The sequence below is a fragment of the Hemitrygon akajei genome, chromosome 30 (assembly GCF_048418815.1).
Source record: "Hemitrygon akajei chromosome 30, sHemAka1.3, whole genome shotgun sequence".
NCBI classification, from domain to species: Eukaryota; Metazoa; Chordata; class Chondrichthyes; order Myliobatiformes; family Dasyatidae; genus Hemitrygon; species Hemitrygon akajei.
The window spans coordinates 24,111,687-24,136,883 of record NC_133153.1 but is presented as its reverse complement, the minus strand read 5'-3'; the positions used below and the strand labels follow the sequence as shown (position 1 = coordinate 24,136,883).

The 25,197-nt window shown below is 42.8% G+C and overlaps 1 protein-coding gene across 6 annotated transcripts in view; it reads right to left on the bottom strand.

The window, feature by feature from the left end:
* myo5aa (myosin VAa) overlaps positions 1-25,197 on the bottom strand; it is a 232,756-nt gene that overhangs the window by 56,160 nt on the left and 151,399 nt on the right. For all 6 annotated transcript variants that reach the window (XM_073033131.1, XM_073033134.1, XM_073033135.1 and 3 more), the window contains exons 13-22: positions 24,238-24,363; positions 21,290-21,373; positions 17,957-18,106; positions 15,766-15,863; positions 11,730-11,816; positions 11,453-11,561; positions 6,737-6,948; positions 5,361-5,517; positions 2,326-2,565; positions 674-922 (exon numbers count right to left, since the gene is read on the bottom strand). In XM_073033131.1, coding sequence (XP_072889232.1) covers positions 674-922; positions 2,326-2,565; positions 5,361-5,517; positions 6,737-6,948; positions 11,453-11,561; positions 11,730-11,816; positions 15,766-15,863; positions 17,957-18,106; positions 21,290-21,373; positions 24,238-24,363 — 1,512 coding nt within the window. The remainder of the gene's footprint in view (positions 1-673; positions 923-2,325; positions 2,566-5,360; positions 5,518-6,736; positions 6,949-11,452; positions 11,562-11,729; positions 11,817-15,765; positions 15,864-17,956; positions 18,107-21,289; positions 21,374-24,237; positions 24,364-25,197) is intronic.

Below are 25,197 nucleotides of genomic sequence, written 5' to 3'. Positions count from 1 at the left end.
CTCTGCACCACATGATAGCCTCCGTACTGCCTGTGCAGTTTTGTAATGCCGAATTTCTCCATTCTACTAAACGACCACGAAGGAGTATTTGAATCTCACTCAAGGAGATCTATTCAGTATTAGAAAATAACATAATCACAAAGTAACAGGCATAAAATGCTGGAGGAACTCAGCAGGTCAAGCAGCATCTATGAAGAGGAATAAACAGTTGACATTTCAGACCAAGTCCCTTCATGAGGATTCTTTATTGAGCCTTGGTGAAGAGTCTCAATGCAAAACGGCGACTGTTTATTCCTCTACGTAGACGGTGCCTGGCTTGCTGAGATCCTCCAGCATTCTGAGTGCATTACTCTGGATCTAAGATCTGCAGAATCTCCTGTTTATAATCAAAGTTCATTTACTATATACATTATACAACCTTGAGATTCATCTCCTTCTGGACAGCCACAAAACAAAGACACCCCAAAAGAACCAATTATTAAAAAATAGTCAAATACCCAGTGAAGAACGAGAAAAAATCAAAAGCAATGTCAAAATAAGTCAGCGCAATCAGTACATCAAGAGATGCTTGTGTTGTATAAAGAAGAAACCAGTTAATATTAAGTTAATTTTTAAAGCAGTTTTATTAAACTGCTAGACGTAATGAGGTGCTGAAAATTTACGGAACTCTCACCTGATCTGTTTCTTCTTTGTATTTTTCTGCACTTTCTTCAAGATGTTTCTTCTGTGCCTGAGTCTCCTTCAGTTCCTTACGCAGTATGGCAATCTCCTCCATCAGGCACGTGATCTTGTTGGACGACACTTTAGCATTTTCTTCGTTGACACGCAGCCGATCAACCTCAGTGCGCAGCTTCTCTGTCTCGCTGGTGTGTGTAGCTTCCAGACTCAGGAACTTCTCCAGCAGGGATTTTATCTCTTTGGTCTGCATTGAAGGAAAAGAGTCAGAGAGAATCGGCCAGTGACTAAACCCACAATGGGCTGACTACAGAAACGTTGAGAAAGGCTTAGAAGAAAGTAGTCCAATATATACAACTCTGTATAAAATGGAAGGGTGAACCTCCATTAGATTTTGTGCTTTCTAAATAGAGTTCTAATATTGAAGAAATTTCACAATATTGAGACTGTTCTCAAAAACAAGGAATTGGTGGGAAAAGGGGAGGAAAATAAAGAGACCGTTACAAAGAGAAAGACAGTTATAATGTTGGCAATTCTTTTTTATGTTTATGTAAGGAGCACAAGTTGCGTGCTATGGGCAAAGTGAACTGAATCATTCAATTTCAGGGACAATAATTTCAATGCAGTTCTATAGACAAGAAGTACATACTAGTTTTTCTTTCTTTCCCCAAGAAGGTCTTTAGGGAGGACATTATATACAAGTATTATCTAGCATGGTCTACTGCTCACAGGTGTATACAGATCACTTCCATTTTTCAATAAAAGCAGAAAATGCAGGAATTGTTCAATAGATCAGGAATCTTCTGTGGAGAGAGAAGCAAAGTTAACGTTTCTGGTCAAAGACCCTCCTTCTGAATTTTTAACTCAGCTTCACTTTCCACAGATGCTGCTTGACCTGCTCAGTGTGTCAAGCAACTAATGTTTTGTATATTAGATTTCCAACAGCTGTAGTTTTTTAAAAACATATTAATTTTCTTTCACCCCTGCTATGGCAGCCCCGTCCCTACAAAAGAATCGGAGTGAGGAGAATAAAGGTAGCCAAAGTTGTCAGATAAGTGCACTTTCAACAAGGGCCAGTGTTAACAGTGTTGATGACCAGAGTGAGAGTCGAGCCTGCTCCTGTAGGTGAGCGAGGCAATTACTCAGGATAATTTGGGAGAAGTATAAAGTAAGCATGTACATTACCGCCCAGTAGAGGCCAAGTGAGAATGCTCAACTCTCGAGTACGTAGTATAACGATTCGCGAAACACTTTACAGCGTCAGCGATGGGGGTCAATTCCTGCCGCTGTCTGTAAGGAGTTTGTACATTCTCCCCATGACTGCTGGGTTTCGCCAGTTTTCGCCCACATTTCAAAGACTTGCGGGTTAGGGTTAGTAACTTGTGGCCACGCTTGTTGGTGTGACACTTACGACACTTGCAAGCTGCCTCCGGTACATCCTCCGACTGTGTTGGCCATTGACTGTACGTGACTAATAAAACTAATCCTTAATTCTCAGCCGCTCATGAGTGCTCCTACTGAACTGCTACATCATAAAATGGACAATATGGACAATTTTAAACCATCCAGCAGTGAAATGAACAATTAAATAACTGCTAGTCTGTTGGAGAAACGGACTGCATTTGTACACTGAATGTACTACAGCCATACCTGGTCGTTGACTTTACACTGTAGTTGCACAATCTTGTTCTCCATGCCAATGTTGAGGGTCTTGTAGTGCTCCACAGAACGAGCTTCAATCTTCAACTTCTTAAGCTCGCGCTTTGCCATCATGCGGCGATAACAACACTGCAGGTAGACGATGGCGTGCTGCGTCCTGCGATACTTGCGCCTTGCCATCCAGCCCCGCAGATGCTTCTGGAGAATGATGGCCTTTTGCTCCCGGAGAAGCTGTTTGGAAAAGTAAGTGGTTTATAGGGACACCTTTTCAAAGTTGCCACGCAAGCTAATAAGGTGACTATGAAGGTGTGTGCGGTGTTGGCTTTCATTAGCGGTGGGGCTGAGTTCACGAGCTGTAGGGTAACACTGCAGCTCCAAAACACTCCGGTTAGATCACACCAGGAAAACTATGTTCAGCTCTGGCTGCTTCATTAGAGGAAAGATGTGGAAACTTTAGGGAGGGCACAGAGATGATTTACCAGGATGCCGTCTGGATTGGAGAGCGTGTCTGACGAGGAAAGGATGAGCAAGTTGGGGCTTTCATCTTTGGAGTGAAGGAGAACAAGAGGTAACTTGATAGAGGTGTGAAAGACGGTAAGAGGATAGATGGGGTGGACAGCCTTTTTTCAGGGTGGTGATGGCTAATAATGGTAATAATAATGTGAGTGGAGAAAAGCTGAGAGATGATGGTAGATGTATGTTTTTAAACAGAGGCTGGCAAGTTCATGGAATGAGACTGATACACTAGGGACATTTAAGAGACTCTTAGATAGGCACATAAATGAAATAAAAATGGAAGGTTATGGCGAGTGAAAGGCCAGATTAATTGTGGAGTAGACCAGCACAACATCATGGGTCTAAGGACCCATACCTTGCTGTACTGCTCTGTGTTCTATGATACATGGAACTATAGCTAAAACTTTACACCGGCCACACAGATGATAGTTTGAAAAGGATTTAGCCGACCACCTCCACAAATGCTTTTTATGTCTCATGAATTAATTACAAAATGCAGTTTAGCCACCAATTTTATGCAGTTCAAACACACGGAATGGGCTGCCGGCAATGGTGGCGGAGGTGGATACGATAGGATTTAAGAGACTTTTGGATAGGTAAATGGAGCTTAGAATAGTAGAGGGCTATGGGTAAGTCTAGTAATTTCTAAGGTAGGGACATGTTCAGCACAACTTTGTGGGCCGAAGGGCCTGTATTGTGCTGTCGGTTTTCTATGTTCTATTAAACAGCAAAGTTGACGGAGTAGAAGAACGGGCAGCAGAGTAACATAGTGCAAAACTTCACAGTGCCAACGATTAGGGCTCAATTCCCGCCACCTGTCTGTAACAGGTTTGTACATTCCCGTTGTGACCTGGGGGGTTTCCTCCAGGAGATCTGGTTTACACCCCACACGCCACAGAATCGGGGTCAGGGTCAGGGTCAGTGAGTTGTGGGTCATACTCTGCTGGCGCCAGAAGTACACCTAACACATCCTCAGACTGTGTTAGTCATTCACACAGACAAAGTACTTCACAGCACATCCTGAAATTTTGCTGTACAAGTGACAAATAAAGCTGACTTGAAAAAAAAATAATTCCAGAAATGAAATACTCAGCAGGTCAGGCAGCCTCTGCACTTGTTTGCTTTCTGATCAAATTCGGAAAGCAAGAAGGTGATGCCTTTCTTGTGATGTTGATTTAAAACCTATTGATAGGGTTGCTGGAAAAATAACTTAAAACAAAATAAAAATCCTATAACATAGTTATCATTACTTTAATAAAATGTGTTTTAATACTTTGAGGTATTAGATGATTTCAAAGATAATTGTCCAATTTACATCAGGAGCAGAAGAGCCAGGGCAATGACTCAATAGACTCTCTGGAGTTTGGAAGGAATCCACAAGTGCAGTATTTCCAATAACTTTGAGTCCAAGTAAATTATCCAGTATTTAAAGAGAATGAGAGGCAATTTGGTGCCTTTTAACTTAAGTATTTGGTTTAATGTATTCATTTAGCAGTATTCCAATATTGTTGTGTACTGTAGTTAGAAATTATGTGTCTTCTGTTGGCAGCTAACTTCTACTTACTGGACATTGCCTACAGGAAAGGTCTCCTCTTCAAATTTACTGAGCACAAATCACGAGTTTTCTTTACATTGAAAAATCGCAAGGCTCATTTTATGCTAATATCTCCCCTTGCTAAGGTAACCTCTGAATGTGTTTTAATCGTGTCCCGAACCAAATTCGAAGAGCCAATCAAAGCGATGGAGTCAAGGGAGGTTTGGCAGTTTAAACTCAAGAATGTACCAAGCTAGGCACTAGTCTTTAGAATTCACATTTAACATTTCTGGGATAAAAGCTCCTCTTCCATGGACTAGATTGGGCATTTGTAGACATGGTGCTACTTGGCCATCTTATCCATGGGCCACACAGAAATACCACCTCAATTTGGAGGTTGTTCTTGAGCTTTAGGGTCAATGTATATCATCAGGCAGAGCTGAGGGAGATTTTCTCCTCATGTCACCCTGCTTGATGTCAAAGTAAGTTATCAAAGTACTGTATTTATCTGTCACCGCACACAACCTTGAGATTCATTTTCTTGCAGGCGTTTACAGGAAAATAAAGAAATACAATAGAATTGATTAAAAAATAAACTCCACATAAACAAAGACGGACCAACAGCCAATGTGCAGAAGTAGACAAATAGTGCAAATTTAAAAAAATAACACTGGGAAAAATGAGTGCAGAGTCTTTGGAAGTAACTCTATCAGTTCACAAAGTGGAAGATATATTTCGTTCCAATCACGAGATGATACTGCTGAATGAAATTTATGTTATATACAGCAAGAACACAAAACAATGGGATAAGTCTATTTAACAGCAATTTCCTCTGACATAACTGTGACATAGTGTCATAACAGCACGTTGTAAATATATCTTTATTGCTTTCTGCTTCTCCGTATCGATTTCATTCTGAACCATAAAGAGCATTTGCAATAACAGTGATTAAATAAATTATCAGAGAGGTACTCACAGCCATATATCGGCGCCTTCCCCGGAAGCCTCGCACAAAGGACTGGATAATAATGGTGGCCGACCGGATACACAGGAACTTCTGCCGAGCCGCGTACATGCGCTGGTATTTTTGGATGAGGACGGCAGCCCGGGTCCTGCGGAGGAACTCAGCATAGCTGGAATATAATAAAATGGTTACAGTTATTGAGAGCTTCAGAGAAGCAAGATACAAGCCTGATGAGACAGATTTAGTTTAAAGGCTTCGCGGCGTAGACGGACAACAGGTGTCCAGGATGCCAAGTGTGAATTCTCCTGCTCTTGCTTAACAAGAATAAGAGGGCTTTTAATTTCAATTTGAGACACAGTTTGGCCCTTTGTTTAATTCATCCACTGAAAATAGTATCTGCCATCGTGCAGAGCCTTCTTAGTAGCAACTGACATATGTCAGAACCCGTAATATTCTGGCTTACCCTGTGCCAAGGTCAATATCAGCTCTCAATACAACCAATATCATCACCTGTGCAACGGCACGGACACAGAAGGAGTGAGTACTCTATATCACGACGAGAACCAAGTTCAAATTTGTTAAACTCAGGGCGGGTGAAAAAGAGAGACGCTTTACAGATTTTCTATTTAAATGGCAGGTTAGGACAAAGATAGGGGAAAGGAAACTGTGAACAATGGGCCATACCACACAGATATCTAAACAACCCACTAGTTCCGCAAGTTGGTACACACTAATGCTATACTGCATTCAATAAAAGCTTCAAAGCCCATTAGATCACTAGAATGCGCTACTCCAAGGCTTGCTCTGACTCCCTGGAAGTAAAACGTTCCAAACACTTCATCTCATTGAATCAACATCTTGAGGCTGTGAAAAGGAATATAGAATATAATACCTTTTATCATCTGATCAATATACTATCCACTAAACACAACTTTTAATGAAATATTCATTGGAGAAAGATTCATCTACATTGGCAAAGGATAAAAAGTTGAAATATTCATGACTTTAAAAACTGAAATTAATTATGTATTATACGTGCATTACCCTACCACCAACTTTAGTGTCAGCTAGTCAGAGCAACAAATTAGTCATCTGGAAAAAACAAGTTTTGAGATCCAAAGTAACAAGAGCACCTTTCCCATTGTGGCAAGGTTTCTATCTACCAATTTTTCAATGATTCACTCTTCTTCCATTTAGATCTACATGAGGTGATGTTGAAATGACTGTCCTCCTTGGTTCCTATACCACACAGCGAGGACTGATTCAACCCAGTGACAGGGCTGACAGCTTCCCTGGTGAAGCTGAACCAACACCGTCATTTCCCTCGAAGGTGCAGCCCTTGTGGGCTCATAGCAAAGGGGAGCTCGTTGATTTGAGAGGTATCATACCATCTGGCCTGGTAGCCCCGCACATATCTCTGGATTGTAATTGCCGCCGATCGCATGCGCAGGTACTTCTTCCGCTGCAGCCAGCTGCGAATTGTCTTCTGGATCCTGATACAGGCGACGCGGAGTTTGTCTGCTCGAAGCTTCTCCAGGTAGGCCACTTGCCCAGCGCGAAAGAAAATCTTTGTTTTACCAAACTGATACTTGTCCTGGTCCTAAATGAAGAACATTAAATTAGAACAGTGCGTTAGAGACGGGAATGTCTTCAACCACATAAAAAGCCAGAAGCAAATTAACCACGTTATGTGACAATTTCCTATCTGACCAACTATATTCTGTCATAACTGACCTTAATTAATTGACTTAATTATTTTAGCAGAGTAAGATTTAACAAGATTGAGCTCTTGCTCAATACATTGTCTGCTCTTGATTTAAACCAAAAAAAAAATCACCTGAAAAGATTTTGGGTTTAAACACTTTCATTTCCTGGCTCATTGATCACTAACCCTGTATTCAGTCAAAATACCGAGAGCATGATCTAAAATAGGCTCTCAAGAGACCATGGATTTGCACCTTGGAAAGTTTCCAGGGCGCAGGCCTGGGCAGGATTGTATGGGAGACTGGCAGTTGTCCATGCTGCAAGTCTCCCCTCTCCACGCCACCAATGTTGTCCAAGGGAAGGGCAAGGGTCAATATAGCTTGGCACTGGTATCATCACAGAGCAATGTGTTGTTAAGTGCCTTGCTCAAAGACACAACATGCTGCCTCAGCTGAGGCTTGAACTAGTGACCTTCAGATCACTAGACCAACACCTTAACCACTTGGCCACGTGCCAACACATAATCAAATACTTCTATTTTAAATCCAGCTAATAGATAACAAGCTCTTAAAGAAATATTCATTCCCAGGGAATTCATAAACAGAGATAAAAGTTTAACTGCGCATATTTTAACAAATTAAATGATTATTACAAACGCACCACCTTTGCATTATGATTATACTTAGGTGGTTGTTGCTCCTTTCCGCACTTTGTGGCGCATCGGGCGGCACCTTGCCGTTTCTTTAGCATTTTTTGTTTTTTTTTTTTACGAGGCTGAGTTGACAGCTCGATATTCCGTTGCAGTGCAGATGGAAAGCATGTAAGGACCCAGCCGGATCCCCACGCAGGACCACTCGCCTCGAAATCCGACGCAGATACCACTACGCTATCGGCCAGCGAGTGCTTAGGTGGTGAACGCGATCATTTGTGGAAGGAATCATTTGAGGCTAAAGGTTGAAGATATTTTCCATTGGAGGAAGTCACTGACCTATTGACACCACTCACAAGGTCAGCATCTAACCACACAACCTTCTGTAGCTGTGGAAAATACCTTGGTAATAAAAGTAATTATTTAACATCTTATTAATGCCAAACTTTACAGTTCCCTTCACTAATGACTTTCATAACATGACATTCACTAATATTAAGAATCCTGAACTGGATTGCTTCCAAATTTATACTGCACTGAAAACACCCAATCTCATCTGATCTCGGAAGCTAAGCAAGCTCAGGTTTGGTTAGTACTTGGATGGGAGACCACCTTGGAATATCAGGTGCCGTTATTTTGGTTACTGGTTAGCGGTTACTGTAGTGCCAGCAATCGGGATTCAATTCCACTGCTGCCTGGAAGAAGCTTGTGCGCTGACTCTGTGACCATGTGGTTTTCCTCCAGATGTTCTGCTTCCTCACATGACCAAAGACTTGTGGGTTAGTAAGTTACTTGACCACATCAGGGTAACTGGATGCCACAGTTCGGCCAGAAGGGCCTGTTACTGTGCTGTATCTTTAAACATTTTAAAATCTTAACACTAGAGAACATGATCTAGTTATGTGGTAAAATCATGTTACAGCAAGTAGGAATGACACTCGAAATTTTTGCTATCTAAAAAAGCTATCGCTGGCTCAAAGAGAGAAGCTGTCCATACATAGTTAACTGCTTTGTTTCACACGCTGCCAAGAATGTAACGGCAGTCAGGGGCTTTAAATGGACAGAAGGGATCACCTTTAGCTGCTCGTTATATGGGATAATCCCCACCTTCTCCGAGCAGCAGTAACTCACTGCAGAAGATTTACTCAAAATCTGAAGACACTTTCCAGCCCTCGCTTGTTCTCAAACTCATTGTGAATGTAACCAGTGTAACCAGGCAGAGATTTTACACATAATACAGAAATCAGTGGCAAACCTTGTCAATACATTGGGACTAAAATGACCTACAGATTATCCTCACACCATATAGTATGTCAGGTGAAGACCAGTTATAAACTTTGACACAGTCTGATCATTTAGGTTATAAACAGAAGCTTCATTTTCAGGAATTAGTGATTGAAGACTTTAAAGCCCCAACTCAGTTCACCTAACCTCTGCTGCTTTGTGTATTTAGTCTGGTAAGAATCAGGCTCTTAGTTTTCACTAATGCACCTCAATGTCAGCAATAAAAAGCAGTGTGAGGGACTATTGCTGGGAATTTTGATTAGACAATGCTTTTTGCAAATGCTTAAAATATTTAAAACTTTCCATGTTACAATAACAGTGTCGACAGCTGACACTGGATTTACAAATGCACCAAGTGGAACCTCAAGACTACAGTTGATGTTTATTTAGTATCTAAGGATTTGTAATAATGTCCTCATTGATTACTGGCCAGGTTTTTAAATGCTCATCACTGATCTCTTAAAGTGCCCTGGAAAAAAACCCATCTGGCTACCACTCCAGCCAGAACCTCCTTCATCCTGCATTCAGCACTATCTCCACAACCCTGTCATTAATTCAACCATCCCCATTGCTGGCTGCTGGCAACGCCTTCACGTACCCATAACAGCTGATTCTGTCAAAAGTTTTACATGACATGCTCACCGTTGAAATAAACAGCAGCAAATTTTGAGGCAGAAGAATTAAACGTCGAAAGATGCCAAAGAATGCAGCTAAAGCTGCCGGTATTCAGCAAAGTGTAACAAGGCGTTAAGAAACTTTTTTTAAAAGAACTTCACACTACCTCAGACGGAATCTTTTTGTTCTCTTTCAATCTTGCATGAGTGTTGTTACGTTTACTTGGTACTTAGGGATATAGAAGGTATGTTAGTTTTAAGTTTCCGTTAACAAATGTTTGCCCTCATTTTGCAATGTTCTGTGCTGCTTCTGATAAAAAGTTAAGTTTCATGGGATTTATGCTACGTGTATGTACGCCTGTGACAACAATAAGCTTGAACTTGATCTTGAACTTGGCAGGGGGAGTTAGAGGCATTCACAATGCGAACACAAGACTTCACAAAGCTGAATGCCCAGCCAGCGCTAGTGGACCATACCAGAGGAATGGTCTCATAATCTGAGGAAATGGGCTGCAATTGGTTGAAGGAAGTAGAGACCAAGTTCTAAAGGCAAAATATGAATTTTAATTTGGATCGTTAACAGTAAAACTTCCACGTTAGAATGCCCTCAGGATTTTGATAGTGCTGAATTAGCACATTGTGCAGACTACCAAATGTCATTTAAATCCTAATGTTTCAATACATTACTAATTTAAATGTGTTAGATGTTAAATGGTGTTATTTAAAACTCTTTGTGAAACTGCTAAGTTTATAGAAAACGTGGGAAACGGAATCACTGTCACTGCAGAGAGAGCATGGGAATCGAGGTCCCAGTGTGCAGGGAGAGAACGTGGGAGCTGAAGCCCCAGTGGCCGGAAAAGCCCCAGTAAGACTGAAAAACTGTTTCTTCCCGAGGATTGTTGTGCGGCTGAATAATGCTGCACCCCGGCTTGCCAATGGCCTTTGAGTGCCATGGACTATGGAAGTCACATGCTGCAAGTAAATACGTGGTTTTAAAAAAATTAAGCCATACCACATGCATCGTAAATATCTGTTCTGTACAGACTGAAGTAGCGCCATAATCTTGTTGTCTTGAACAATGACGATAAAGTTCTACTCTATTCTAAATGGACCATATAAACAGAGTTTGGTGAGCAGGATGTCAAACCGTCAGAATTTCCGAATGGTTGGATAGCAGATTATCAGAGTTTTAGGCAGTGGAGGATTGATGACTGCCAGCAAGGGAGAAGGGAAGCAGTAACTACAACAGGCTATATCATGCACGGTACACTTCTGGATATGCTGAAGGTTACTGATTATGGTGGGGGTGAGGAAAACTTCACAGCAGTTGTATCTTTCTCTGAACTGTGATTAATTTATTTTCTTAATCTTTAGAGACTTCTTGATGTTGGTGGCATGACATATTGCAGTTGGGTTTTAACAGCGCCGATCACACAATAAAACTACATACCCTGAAAAGTTACAGAGGGATCGATCGGGCCACCAGCACAAATCAATGCACTGAAGCTAAAGTGAGGAGAGGGAAAAGCCAACTAACCTTTCCACACGGGAACTGAAAGCTCAGGATTCATACAGGAACAGACAGACTTTTTAATCCTGATCACTGGCCAATACTGTACCAGATTCAGATTTATTGCCACTAAAATATGATGTGAAATTTACTGCTGTATAAACTACATATGCAGGAAAGTGCAAAGATATAAAAATCTATAAATTACAGAAATAAATAAATAGTGCAAAAATAAAAGAATAACCAAGAAATGTTCATGGACTGATATACCAATTAAAACATTAAACCTACTTTGAGCTTTTTAGGAGAGCATGAATTCAGTTTATATAATTCAAGGGATCACCTTTATTAACTTCTCCAGGACATTTTTGCACGTCAATTTTTTGTCACTGAGAACATCCTTTTGCTTCATCAGGACACGATAACGATTGAAGAATTCTTGATACGTCCATCTGAAACACCAAAAAAAACCTCCATAAACCAAGTAGATTTTCAGGTTCATGTTTGCAACAAAATTGTATCAAATGGAAAATGTGAAGAAGTTCTGACATGAAATGATAAAGCAAAGCTGGATTGAGAGTGGCTGAGGTGCTGGATGTCTCCTGGACGAGTAACGTTACCTCGACGGGAAACCTGCGGCACTTATCCTGATGGTTTCCAGCACACCACAGGCACGAAGCTGTTGCACGGCACGTTTTGGATCAAACCTGCAGAGAGAAATTTAGGACAAGTTCATTTTGGACATCCCTCCTCAATATTAGCAGATGTGCCATCCAAAAGAGGCTCAAAACAAAAGGAATTCAAATTTTAGAGACTGACAGTTAAAAGATACATGGAATATTGAAGGAGGATAGTGGACCATTGTCTGCTTGACCACTTACAATTAAGTCATGGTTAATGGTCTAGCTCAGTGCAATTTTCCTGAACTAATCCCAAATTCCTCTAACAGTTTAATATCAAGAAATTTATTGAAAAATTAAATAAATTTTTAGACTTAACCCAGTGGCAGTTGAAATTTTTTTACTACAAGGACCAAGTCCATTGAAAAGCATGCCGCAGTGCAAGGCTAAATATACTTCACAGTCAGAATCCACAGTGAGCTCTTTCACCTCTCCGCTCCCATTTTATGATCAACTGAGGAAAAGCAAGATGGACAATTCACAGTCTGATTGTAACCCAATTTCAGAGGTGGAAAAAGACTAGCGAGCTAACGTATTTAGTTCTGAAGGGGAGATGTAGGCCATTCGGCCTACTTGACCATTTTCAATTAAATCATGGCTAATCCTTCTAGCTCAGCATTGCTTTTCTTGTTAGCAAAAACAGATGAGATCTGTTTTGTCCCAGTCATGGTCACATTCATCACAGCTATCAATCTGCAGTTTCACATCAAGTCTCACAAACAAACTGTTCAGTATAGTTAAATGCACTCAGTTCAGGCTCAATTCGTGCCAGCAGTCGTCCGATGTCTAATCATATTGATGTCAATTTTTAATGTATAATCCCCAGTGAACTCATAAAGGTGTTGTTAAATTGGCTAACTGTATCCAGCAGTAAAGATCTAAACATGCTTCATTGATATGCTGATTGCTTGTACGTTTTCTGGTAGAAATGAAAGTTTGGTCAGGAACACGAAATGTGGATGATAAAACAGTAAGTGACCACTACTCCTTTTCAGAAATTCCAAGGTTCACAAATTGCAAGGAACCAGATTTCAAACAGGCAAAACACAATGTGTGGCTGCTCTTATGTGACTTGTTCAAGCTACCGAAAACAGATTTCTACCTTTCAGGACCTTTCTTACTCTTTCATAGGGAAACCCCATCAATGGGCAGATTACAAATGAAATTCTTCATCGAATTGTACCAGTTGTAAGATACAGCAGTAGACCTGAGGATTGGAAGCTTTTCCGAACTCAAAGAGGAAAACAAAGCAAAATAATAATAATAAATAATAATCCATAAATATCAAGGACGTGTTGAAGAATCCTTGAAGGTGAGTCCATATACTGTGGGAACTGTTTAGTGATGGAGTGAGTGAAGATGAGTGAAGTTAATGCCCTGTGGTTCAAGAGCCTCATAGTTGAAGGATAGTAACTGTTCCTGAACCTGGTGGTGTGGGTCCTGAGGCTCCTGCACCTCCCTCCTGATGGCAGCTACCACCCTGAGAGCATGGCCTGGGCGGAGCGCTCTGTAAAGAACTAAGAAATTGAAAAAGGAAAGCAAGTGAATAGACTGGCCAAAAAAAAAAATGTGAGTATAAGAACTTTATAAGAACTTTTGTTGGAACGGAAAAAGAAAAAGACTAGCAAGGGAAAATTGAGGTCTTGCTATTTTTCATAAAAGGCATACTGATAGTACCAGAACCTTTTGTTTTAGTTACAAGGCAAACTTTGTAGAATGATATCATTATTCAGTAATATACACTGTATTAATTTAGAAATTAATGTGGCTCTCACAATTTGTCAAAATGGTCTCCAATGGAAACATAGTCAATTTTCTTGAGCTTATAGAATTTAGCGATGATCTCATTCAAAAACTTAAAGTTCTTACAGGGCTCAACAGTGCTGAAGCAAGGATGAAGCAACTCCGTGACCGAGGACTCCAGAACCAAGGGTAGACTGTACGTCTGAGATACAGAGACATTTCATTTTTGGTATTCTCCACTCTGGAGAACTAGGCTCGATTCAAAGTCAGATGACTAAGTTTCTGGATATCAAGGGAATCAAAGGATATGGGGATAGATCAGGAAAATGGCGATGGGCCAGGAAAATTCAGATGAGATTGGGTTATGATTCAAGACTCCTACAGCACAAAAACAGGCCCGTTGGCCCACATCTACACTGACTAGTCGAGTGGTAGATGCTGGTAGTTATCGGCATTAATCTCATTCACCAGCACCTGGTCTGTAGGCATCTATGCCTTCGCATTTCAAGTGCTTAATCCAGATTCTTCATTTAATTGTGAGGGCTCCTACCTCTACCATGATTCCAAACTCCCTCTGGGAGGGGGGAAAATCCTTCTTAAACCTGTCACTCCTCACCTGAAACCTGCGCATTCTGGTCTTGGACATGGGGGGTGGGGGGGGGGGGGAATGCTTCTACCCTATCTATACCTCTCAATTTTGTATACTTTGTGCCCCCACTAAGCTGGAAATGAGATGACGGCAGCACAGGATCAGCGGGCTGGACTGCCTAATCCAGTTCCTGATTCTTACTAATGAAGCATTGCGTGCGCACACAAGAATCTTCATTACTTGAAATGAGTCACAGAGCTAGAGACCCCTCCCACACAGACTTCTGCTTTGTCTCTGGTGTGGGAGAGATCTGGAACATTAAACAGCAGCTCACGGTCAGCGGGTGATGATGTACAGTCACTGGGCTTCCTATTTTGCCTTTGCAGTAGGAACAACAGACGTGATTGACTGTACCGAATAAACCTTATCACACCTCACTCCTTCTCCTTCCCACTTGCGTTGGGTGAGGAATACAGATTGGTAATTCGGTCATTGCTGCATCAATAAAAATCCAACATTTTGAATTAAGTTACGAGCAAAGTAGAAATTTATTGCCAAAATACTGAATTAGCAAACCAGCTGAATGAAGTGCCTTTGAAATAAGTGGCTGTACCAACAGCACTGTGACCCCAAGGTCAAGGAGCCTGTGGGATTCATTGAACAATTTTATAGCAGGTTGTAAACATTAAAAGAAACAGTAACTTTTAGTGCCAGTGACGTGGCTGCACATCAGATGCAAGCACTCCTTGGAACACATCCACACTTTCTAATGTGAGCGATGGTCACGAGTTACTTGGTACCTGTATGTGGGATCACCTTGCCCATGACCGCAGACTGGCAGGGGATTCAGCCAGTGCCTCTGGAAATCCAACACTGCAGGTCAATCATCAAGGAACACTTGACCTTGTCCTTCTGCACTAAACTAATGCTTAAACCGTGGGTAAGGAACAGGACCACTACTTGGTCGTGCGATCTGTTGACCCATTCGCACAGCTCTGGGACCAATTTTACTGCTGCTCGTCCACAAATGGATAGGTAAACGTGACGGGACATTTAACTCCATAAATATTCAATGGGAAGAGTTGCCCCTTGCATTCGTAAGCACACTGTGACTGGCAGCAATCGGAACCAAAGCGTTCCTCCTCTTCGCAGGAACAGTCAGCTTCCTGCTCAATCCCCTCGCACAACAATGGAGATGGAACGCTGGTCGGAAACAGAGTCAAAGTAACTGATCAACAGAAAAATCATGATGTGTAAGGCAGCTATTCAGCTCATCATATCTATTCCTGCTAAAACAAAATTCCCACCTTCCAACACCAAAATGCCTCACAGTTTTAACTACAATTAAAGTTATTTATTGTAATGTATAAACTAACAGTTCCCGAGTGTGGAGATTTCAAGAGTCTGTGAGGAATATGGTAGCATCGTTCCAATTCTGAACACTGAAGATATTGTTTCATTGGCAAAAAAAATTATTTGGGACTGGTATACACAACTTCCAACATTAGCACAACACAAAGGCAGCTCTATTATCAGGCTTATAAAATTATAGCATTTGCAGCATTCTATAGACTCACTCTGACAATCACTCAGAAGGCAATGACACAGTTTAATAAATCGAGACTGAAGGCATAGTCAGCTTACGTGAAAGCAAACTTGTCATCATTGGGCTTAATGCAACGCACGTAGTGAGGAGTCGTAGCATTGAGGGTCTCCATCAGAAGATGAAGGGAGTTCCGGAACTGCAGAGGGGAATGAAAAATTAACTGTAATTCATGAGCTTTTTGGCACAAAACTTCAAACCCTTCTCTTTCCCCAAAAAGATCAGAATTGTCCTTCTCTTAATGTCTGCTTGTGTCATACAGAGGTTGACTGTTCCCATTTTCAGCAATCCTCTACTATCTTCCCAAATGACTTCAGAAGAAAACTTCTGGAATCAAGAACGCAGAAAAGGGTTTCAAAATTTGTTTCATATAAATGGTCAAGGCCAGGATCACTTGGTGTGACCCAGATCGTGAGAAGGATCAGGCAGCTTATGAGGCGAGGCCACATCTTACATTTTACAATAACTCGGTATCTTTCCCTGGTCACTGCTAAGGTAGTTAAGAGCTGGTCATGGTTAATAGTCAAGTAGCAGATGCGTAACTGAACTAGCAACCAGCTAACTAATCTCTTTGCAACACACACAAAATGCTGGAGGAACTCAGCAGGCCAGACCGCATGTATGGAAAAGTGTAAACAGTCGAAGTTTCGGGCCGAGACCCTTCCTTGGGATTCAAGAAGGGTCTCGGCCCAAGACGTTGCCTGTTTACTCTTTTCCATAGATGCTGCCTGACCTGCTGAGTTCCTCCAGCATTTTATGTGTGTTGTTCTGAATTTCCAGCATCTGTAGATTCTTTCATATTTGTGACACCTAGTCTCTTTATCTAGTAACACATTCCGAGTCCGACCCTGTCAGCTGAACAGTTTAAATGTCCATAAGTGTACAAGGTCTTTATCCCCAGGGATGGGTAATCGAGAATTAGGGAGCTTAGGTTTAAGGGGAAAAGTTTATTAGGAACCTGAGGGAAACTACTTCACCTGGAGGGTGAAGTCACTTCATTGACTGAAGTGCCAGAGGAAGTTGTTGAGGCAAGTACATTTGACAACATTTAAAAGGAACTTGGACAGGTGCATGGATATAAAAGGTTTGGAGAGGGATAATTGGCCAAACATTAGCAAATGGGTCAAGCTTAGATGGGAAACAGAGACACCTCTTTTTTTCCTTATTAGGGAGAGAGAGAGAGCCTATGATATGTCGAATTACCGGGTGAACGAGTAGTCTATGAGGTACTGCAAGTCTGTGTCTTTACTGATGCTTTACTGCACGCTTGAGTGCTCAGTCGAGGATGCAGATGCTTTTTTGCTGGTGGGGGAGGGAGGGCCATTGCTTTGCTGTCGTTTTTGTGTGGGAGGGGGAAGCTGAGGGGGGGCTTTGGCATTCTAACATTTAACTGTCATTCATTCTTTGGGGCACTCGTCTGTTTTTGTGGACGTTTGCAGAGAAACAGAATTTCAGTATGTATATTGTATACATTTCTCCGACATTAAATGTACCTTTTGAATCTTGGTTGGTATGAACCACATTTGGGCCAAAGGGCCTGTTTCTATACTTTATAATTACATGTATCTAGAGAAACTGGCATTACTAACAGTACCCCTGAAATTACTGGACCCCCATTAAAACTATCAAGCAGACGAGTCATCTCAGTGGCCAGAAGGGAGCTAAGTGTCAGCTGAGGGAAACCGATCACACCAGGAAAGGATGCCAGGTTCCTCTTTGCGAAGGGATGCCTCGTTTGCATTTTTGTTGCAAACCTACAAGTTTGTGGTCACGTCCTCTGAGAAGAGTTTGGTGTTTTTGCATGGGGCCGCACCGTAGTGTAGCGGTTGGCACAATGTTATCACAGCGTCAACGATCAGGGTTTAATTCCCGCCACTGTCTGTAAAGGGTTTGTACATGTGTTCCCTCCCACATCCCAGAGACGTATGGTTTAGGGTTTCTAAGTTGCTACGTTGGTACTGAAAGCACGGCAACACTTGCGGATCCTCAGACAGCGCTGGTCATTGACACAAATGACGCACTTCACCGCATTTTACGACGTACATGCGACAAACAAAACTAATCTCTTAATCTTTTGACTCAAATACAAGATCTGCCACTGATGCCTTCCACTATTACGGGAAGGCCTTTGAATTTCTAGTCCTGCAAAGATCATTTCCACACCGTGCTTCAGCAGCAAAACAGAAAACAGCGACCACAGACTGTTGCCCTCGGAAGCTGCTCTGGACTCACCTGGTGCCCCACTGATTTCTTGTGCTCTTTGCTTGGCTGCAGTGCTCTCGGCTTGGCGGATTTCACAGTTGCCCTGGCAACTGGAGGCCGTCCCTCAGTTGGGCTGCTGACCTGCTTCTCTTCTTGGAACAGCTCAGCAAGCAGACTTAACTGGTTTTGTTTAAATTGCAACGACAATAACGTTAACAACAGGATTAGTTTCAGTTCACCATCCAAACCTCAGCGCTGGGAGGTCTTAATCCAGTCAAGTTTGTGAATGCCATTAACTCTAATCTGAGGTCTTCAACCCAAGGCCCGAGGCTGCCATTGCTCTGCTAGTCCACCTCAGTGGCCAGCAAACTGCCTGCCCTTGCCAATCCTACACTGTGTTTGCTTATAGTATTCTCTGGGTGGACGTTCTTCGGAGTTTAGATGAATGATGGAGGATCTCATTAAAACTGATGGAATACTGAATGGCATAGATGGCGGCTGTGAAGGGGATGTTTCCTATAGCGGGGGAACCTAGGACCAGAGGGTACAGGCTCAGAATTTAAGGCCGTCCCTTTAGAACAGAGATGAGGAGGAATTTCTTTACCCAAAGGGTGGTGAATCCATGGAATTCATCGACACAGACGGCTGCGAAGGCCAAGTCATTAAGCATATTTAAAGTGGAGGTTAATGGGTTCTTGGTTAGTAAAGGTGTCAAAGGTTACAGGGAGAAGGCAGAAGAATGGGGTTGAGAGGGTAATAAATCAGCCATAATAAAAAATGGCCTGAGCAGCCTCAATGGGCCAAAAGGCCTTATTCTGCTCCCATGTTTTATGGACAATATCCAAGCGTAAATGCTGTTGGTTAGTAACATCCTTCATGACAAACGCAGAAAACACTAACACACCAGCCCAGCCCCCGAAGCAAACTCCTAACCAGCAAGGTCCTCTGACAGATGGTTAAACCATGCTCCTAGGCTGAATCATCTGCCACATCTCCCAGAAAGCTACCCTCTGAACGTCACTGGCATTCACAAAATCTAAAAACAAACTATTTAACATTAAAGACAGAAAAACTAGTCATTAAAAATCAACATTTTAAAAACAAAATCATTAAAATGTTTAAAAACACATCATTAAGATGTTTCAAATGTCCGTTGAATTGAATCCTCAATCCCCAACAAGGTACATCACGCAGAAAGAAAGGGAGGGTGACATTAAGAGAACAAGACATTAGAAGTAGAAAAAGGCCATTCTATGTGTCCTGACTTCCCTTGGGTGAGGTCTGGGAAGATGAGGTGCCTCCCCCGCCATTCCACAAGGTCAAGGCTATTCCCTTACCTCAGGCGCACTTTCCTACACTGACACCATATCCACTGATCATTTTGAGAAGAGAAGCACATCAGTGTCTCCAAGGAGCTAACAAGTAAAGTGATTCAACCCATCACCAGCCCAGGAGAGACAAGACAGATCGTTTCATAAATGCACATAGTGGTAAAAGACTTTCAACTTAGAAGCAGAGCCAGTGCTTTGTGGACTGACTCTGAAATCTGGAATGCCTTTTCTGAGTATCAGTAGGCCATTCACCTCTTCTACGTTCACGTACACCACTGGGTCAATTAACTTTTGATGAGTGGGTTTGACTGATGATTCGATGAGGTTGGCTAATTTCCTGTTGAAACTTCAACAGGCAGAGCAAGACAATAAAAAGAAAACCCATTCCCCCAGCTACAGAGTTCCAATGTTACTTTTTAACCACAGAAATAACACCTGAATCAGTGTTTAACCCAGGAGGCGTGGAGCTACGCAAGCTGTATCATCCACTCGTACTGTTGTGATATAGAGATCCCTACCACAACCTCATCTGCCTCTAATCCACCTGGAGCTGGCTGTGTTAGTGGAAAATTAATGCCTTGAACAATCAAACTTGATGACAACCCACTAAATACATTCAGCACATGGCAAAATATCATGCAGGGCAAAGTCCCAGAGTGCAGCAAGTTATTGTTATCCAACAAAATAAATGCTGCATTTATAAGAATGCAAGGCACTGGAGCCAGAATAGGTTGGTCAGTATTAACAGCCTGCTCTGCCACTGATATTTAACACCGACTGAAGTACATGCTCCGCTGTGCAGTAAGTATTGTTGCTGTTAGATCTGGGAATATTGCAGACTAACGAAGAGTTGAAAGATTTTTACCTTCTGAAGAATAAACATCCGTGTGCATTAAGAAGGAAGGAAAAAAATTAGAACATTTAACAAGACAAAATGGCAACTACTGTCGAACTATCCATGATTTCTTTCCACGTTCTTGCCTTCTATTTGCTGAAATATGTCCATTCCCCCACCCCCCAAGATATCAAGATGGAGTACAGGCTGTCCCCACGTAATGAACTGCTTTACGACCCTCCACAAGTCAATTTTGTCCTTATGTCTGAAAGCAAACAAGTCATTTTATATGTCGTCATAGCTCCACACTATTGTAATGAATGCACCCAAAGCACACAAGACTGATAAAAACAGTTATGACAAGTGGAGGGAGGGAGGAAACTAGTTCTGTCGTTTATAAGAGCTAGGGTGCCTGAGACTTTTGCACAGTACTGAATGTATAGGCGTCTATAAGTCAGGTGTTCACCACCCGGGGCAGCTTATACTCAACATTAATATCACTTGTAAGTAGGTATTGGATATCAGGGACAAACCCTGTCTTTATCCTTGGGTTTATTTCCTGCAGGGGGCGCCACACAGCAATCATAAATCTGCCGGTGTTCACTTGGCGACTAGCTGTATTGCGACATTATATCACTGCGCAACTCACCCGTTCTTGGATTTACCACCCCTACCCCAATGAAATTTTATTCCATCAATTTGAAACAGGGACTCACAGGTTTATCAGTGACACGAAACTTAAACTGTTTACTCCCCACAGGCGCTATCTGACTAGATGGAACTCTACAGAATTTATTTTAGATTTCCAGCATTGCAGCTTTTGGCTTCTGAATTTCTACAGGCGTTGCCCGGACAGCTTGAACATTCCCAAATTTTATGTCAGTTTTCCAGCAGCTGCAGCACTTTGCTTTCAAATTTCCAGTATTATTTAAAAAGAAACCCTTAGAAACTGTTATTTTGCTGACACTTACTTTGCAATAATGTTAAGCTTGCATGGTTCGACGGCACAGAGATAAAATCTAAATATGTGATTCTGATTTTTATTCTAGGATTCCCCTGTGGTGGCCTGAGGCGAGGCAGTTTTATGACAGGCTGTGTGTGTGTTACATAACGCACAACGTGACATCTTTCTGCTAAAGCACATCCCAGGTAAATCAGTCTTGATTGAGGGTCACTCAGAATATCCTCTGTACTCACCTTACTGGCCTTCAGCACTGAAATCTGCTCTTCGTACACAGTGTCTTTGTTCTTTTCCAAAAATCCTTCGCACTGGTACTCGACCTGTCAAAGACCAGCAATTCGTAACATCAGGAAGAACACAAGGTACGCGGAGTTTATAGAACAGTTTAAAATTGGCGGACGTGAGGCTTCTCAAGCAAACTAAATTCAAACAGAAGGTTTGACCTCAGAAAAGTTACGGTGCTGAGATATGGCAAGGCTGTTATATAACAGAACATCAGGCAGTGTTCACTCTGTTTAATCGCACAGATGTCACCAGTCAGTACCCCTTAGCTGCTCACTGCAAGGTCACTGAGCAGAATGTCAAGGAATGGCTCCAAAATGGTTTTATCATCGCAGATTTCAGGAGGGAAATGCTGAAGGAGCCCTTTCGGACATTTACGATGACAGTAGAGGCCAGCCACACCAGCGGGTCTATGCCTCTTCCAGACAGCATTCTCCTCCACTCTTCTCTCATTTGTACCTCACGCTCTCATTTGCCCTACTTCTTTTGGAATTTTTTATTGCTTACCTACACTGTGGGAGGCGAGGAGGGGTTGAGGAACGTAATTTACCTACCAGAACATCTTTGAGATGCGCATGAAGAACGTTCGATAGATCTGGGCATGTGCTCGGTGAGTGGACACGAGGAGGATGTTTCCTATAGCGGGGTAGTCTACAACCAGAACCAGAGGGCGCAGCCTCAGAATACAAGAGTTTCTCTTTAGAACAGAGATGAGGAGAGGTTGGGGAATCTCTGTGGAGTTCATTGCCACAAACGGTTGTGGATGCTAAGTCAATGGGAATATTTAAAGCAGAGGTTAATAGGTTCTTGATTAGTCAAGATGTCAAAGGTTAGGGGGAGAAGTAAGGAGAATGGAGTTGAGAGGGATAATAAATCAGCCATGATGGAATGGTGGAGCAGACTCGATGGGCTGAATGGCCTAATCCTGATCCAACATTTCACGGTCTTATGTAGGAGGAAACAGGAGTAACAGGCACTGTTCTAAGGAGAATGTACATTCTCGACTCAACCGTACACAAAGCCCCCAGAGCTGAGAGGCAGGAATCGTGTTAACGGCGGCTCCAAAACACTATCCTTGGGTTTGTCTGAGCCTCTGAATCACTGAGAGTGATGCACAGCTGTGAGCCTCTGGATCACTGAGAGTGATGCACAGCTGTGAGCCTCTGGATCACTGAGAGTGATGCACAGCTGTGAGCCTCTGGATCACTGGACAAGTTTAGCTCCGTGAAAGAGGACAGAGGATGGATGATAGGAAGCTAGTCAGAACAACATCAGTGGAGTTACAGAGAGAAAAACACAAGCTTCAGTAGAGGTGAACAAAATTATAGTCCAAAACTCAAGTTGACGTAAATATCAACATGAGAAAATCTACAGATGCTGCAAATGCGAGCAACACACACAAAATGTTGGAGGACCTCAGCCGGCCAGGCAGCACCTATGGAAAAAGAGTAAACAGTCGACGTTTCGGGACGAGACTCTTCATCAAGTCTTGATGAAACGTCGACTGTTTCCTCTGTTCCGTAGATGTTGCCTGGCCTGCTGATTTCCTCCAGCGTCGTGTGTGTGTTGACCTAAATATGACTGAGACTGAGAACTGGCTGATTCAGTGTGAAAGTCTTGGGTGGTGACGTGGAAGGGGGAGTCGGGAGTCAAGTCTCGATGGCCAGAGCCCGAAGTATACAAGCCGCTGTGAGTCACTGGGAAAGTCTGCGAGTCAGAGTCCACCAAAGGCTGGAGGCTGAGGGGGGGGGCCTGTCCCGGGGAGGGAGGTCAGGAGCTTGTCCTGCTGCTGTTGTGCTCCATGTTGTTCTGCTGAGGACACTGGGCATGCGATAGACACCCGGATTGCTCCCAGCACATCCTTAAGTTGTTTATGCAAATGACACATTTCATTGATTGTTTCAATGTACAAGTGATAAATAAATCTGGACCTGGAGTGCTACAGGTTGGTGGTTTGGATGCAGTGTGCGGCTGGTGGTGAAGACTCATAAAAGGCGGCTGGGTTTCTATGTGGTAAGCACTATGGAATGGACATGCTTGTCTGAAAGTCCCTGTTACGTCAAGTACCAAAATTCTTCCTCAATGAAGAAAATCTAGCAGATCAGTTCCTGTTAGCTTTCCCTTACTGTGTCCAAACTGCAGAATTTCTGTATTTTATTTCTTAGTTGATCGTAACAGCGAAGTTAGGAGTATAAAGCTAGCAACATAGCCAAAGCTGTGTGGAGCACTGCGTGGGCGGAGGGGGGATTGGGGCTTGCTTTGCTGTTGTGGTGCTGTCGCTTCTCGTGATCTGTGTTGTTCTACCAGACGTGGTCAAGTATCAAACTCGGGTACTAATGACCGTCCAAGTAACCTGGTCATTTGTAAAAAGGGTCACAGGCCTTGGGCGGATCAGAATCAAGAAAAAGATCGTCTATCACCTCCTCAGTGGAGAAAATGCCTGCAAAAGCTGGCCAGCTAACCTCTGAATCAAACAATGCCATTTGCCACCTGCAAACTGTGACACAGCTAAAATATACAATAAATCGATGGAATAGAGACCACGAAGAGTCCGAAACACTGGACCAGTGTTCAACTCGCGGTCACTGGAGACGACATGATAGTCCAAATTAAACAGGGGCTTTAAACAGACACTGAGATGGATTTGTAAAAGAAATGACACATCAAAGCCGCATTAACCAGCAAAGAACAGGGCAGCCAAAACAGACCACTGTTTAAAAGTTACCTCTGCTTCAGGGTATATTGAATTCTGGACAATGTCAGTGAAATGATACAAATTCCACACGAACAAACACACACATGGTTTCCATGGCTACCAACAACCTCTGACCAGCCGTCACAGTGGAGGTGTCACATTATCCCACCCCCTTTCACTGGCATGTTACGTTTGGAAAGCGTTTACCTGGTCAGCGAAGTGCTGGATGATGAAGGCTCTGTTTGACATGCGCGGCTTATGGAACAGTGCAGTCTTGTTTAAGTGAGTGTTATACAGCTTCTGGGCCCAGGTGTCATCCGATCCTTTGGGCATCTTAATGTAAAAAGATGAAAAACTCCAGTCATGAGTAAGAATCAAATAGTGCTCGAGAAATTAGATTCAGGTGAAAACTAATCTATTGTCCGGGAAGAAGTAATTCTATATCTGCTCTCAGATTGACCTGGGTGCTCATCAACTGCAAACTGCAGAACTTGGACTGCACTATACTCTGTTCCTGGGAACATGAGTGAAACAGAATGCCTGTACCATTCCCTTGTCCGTTCATCCCTGCCCACTCCCTCCTGGCACTCATCCCTGCAAGCGGCCTAAATCTACACCTGCCCATTCACCTCCATACAGAGCCCCAAACAGGTGAGGCAACACTTCGCCTGCGAATCTGCTGGGGTCTATTGTGTCTAGTGCTCTCGATGCTGCCTGCTCTGCATTGGTGAGACCCGTCGCACACTGGGAGACCCCCCCCCCCCGCCCCCCAACCCACCCTTATATTCTGGCGTCTTCCTTTCCAGCCCTAAAGAAGGATCTCGGCCCAAAACATCAACCGTTTGTTCATTTCCATAGATGCCGCCTGACCTGCTGAGTTGCTCCAGCATTTTGTCTGTGCAGCTTTTCTTTTTTAAAAAGTTTAATAGCCATGGTTACTTACTGCAGCCAGCTCCCAAGTTAACAGGTTTAATTTAAGTTTCTGACTTCCCTTTTGTTCCTCTCAGGTGGCAACCTTGCCGTTTTCTCGGCATTTGTCTGTTTTTTACTTTTTGGGTCAACGCACAACCCAGCACAAACGGAACCCAGGACCATTTGCCCCAAAGTCTGGTGCTGATGCCACACCACCACCGGCCGGCTTTCCCTTGATCCAGTGTGCATTTACAA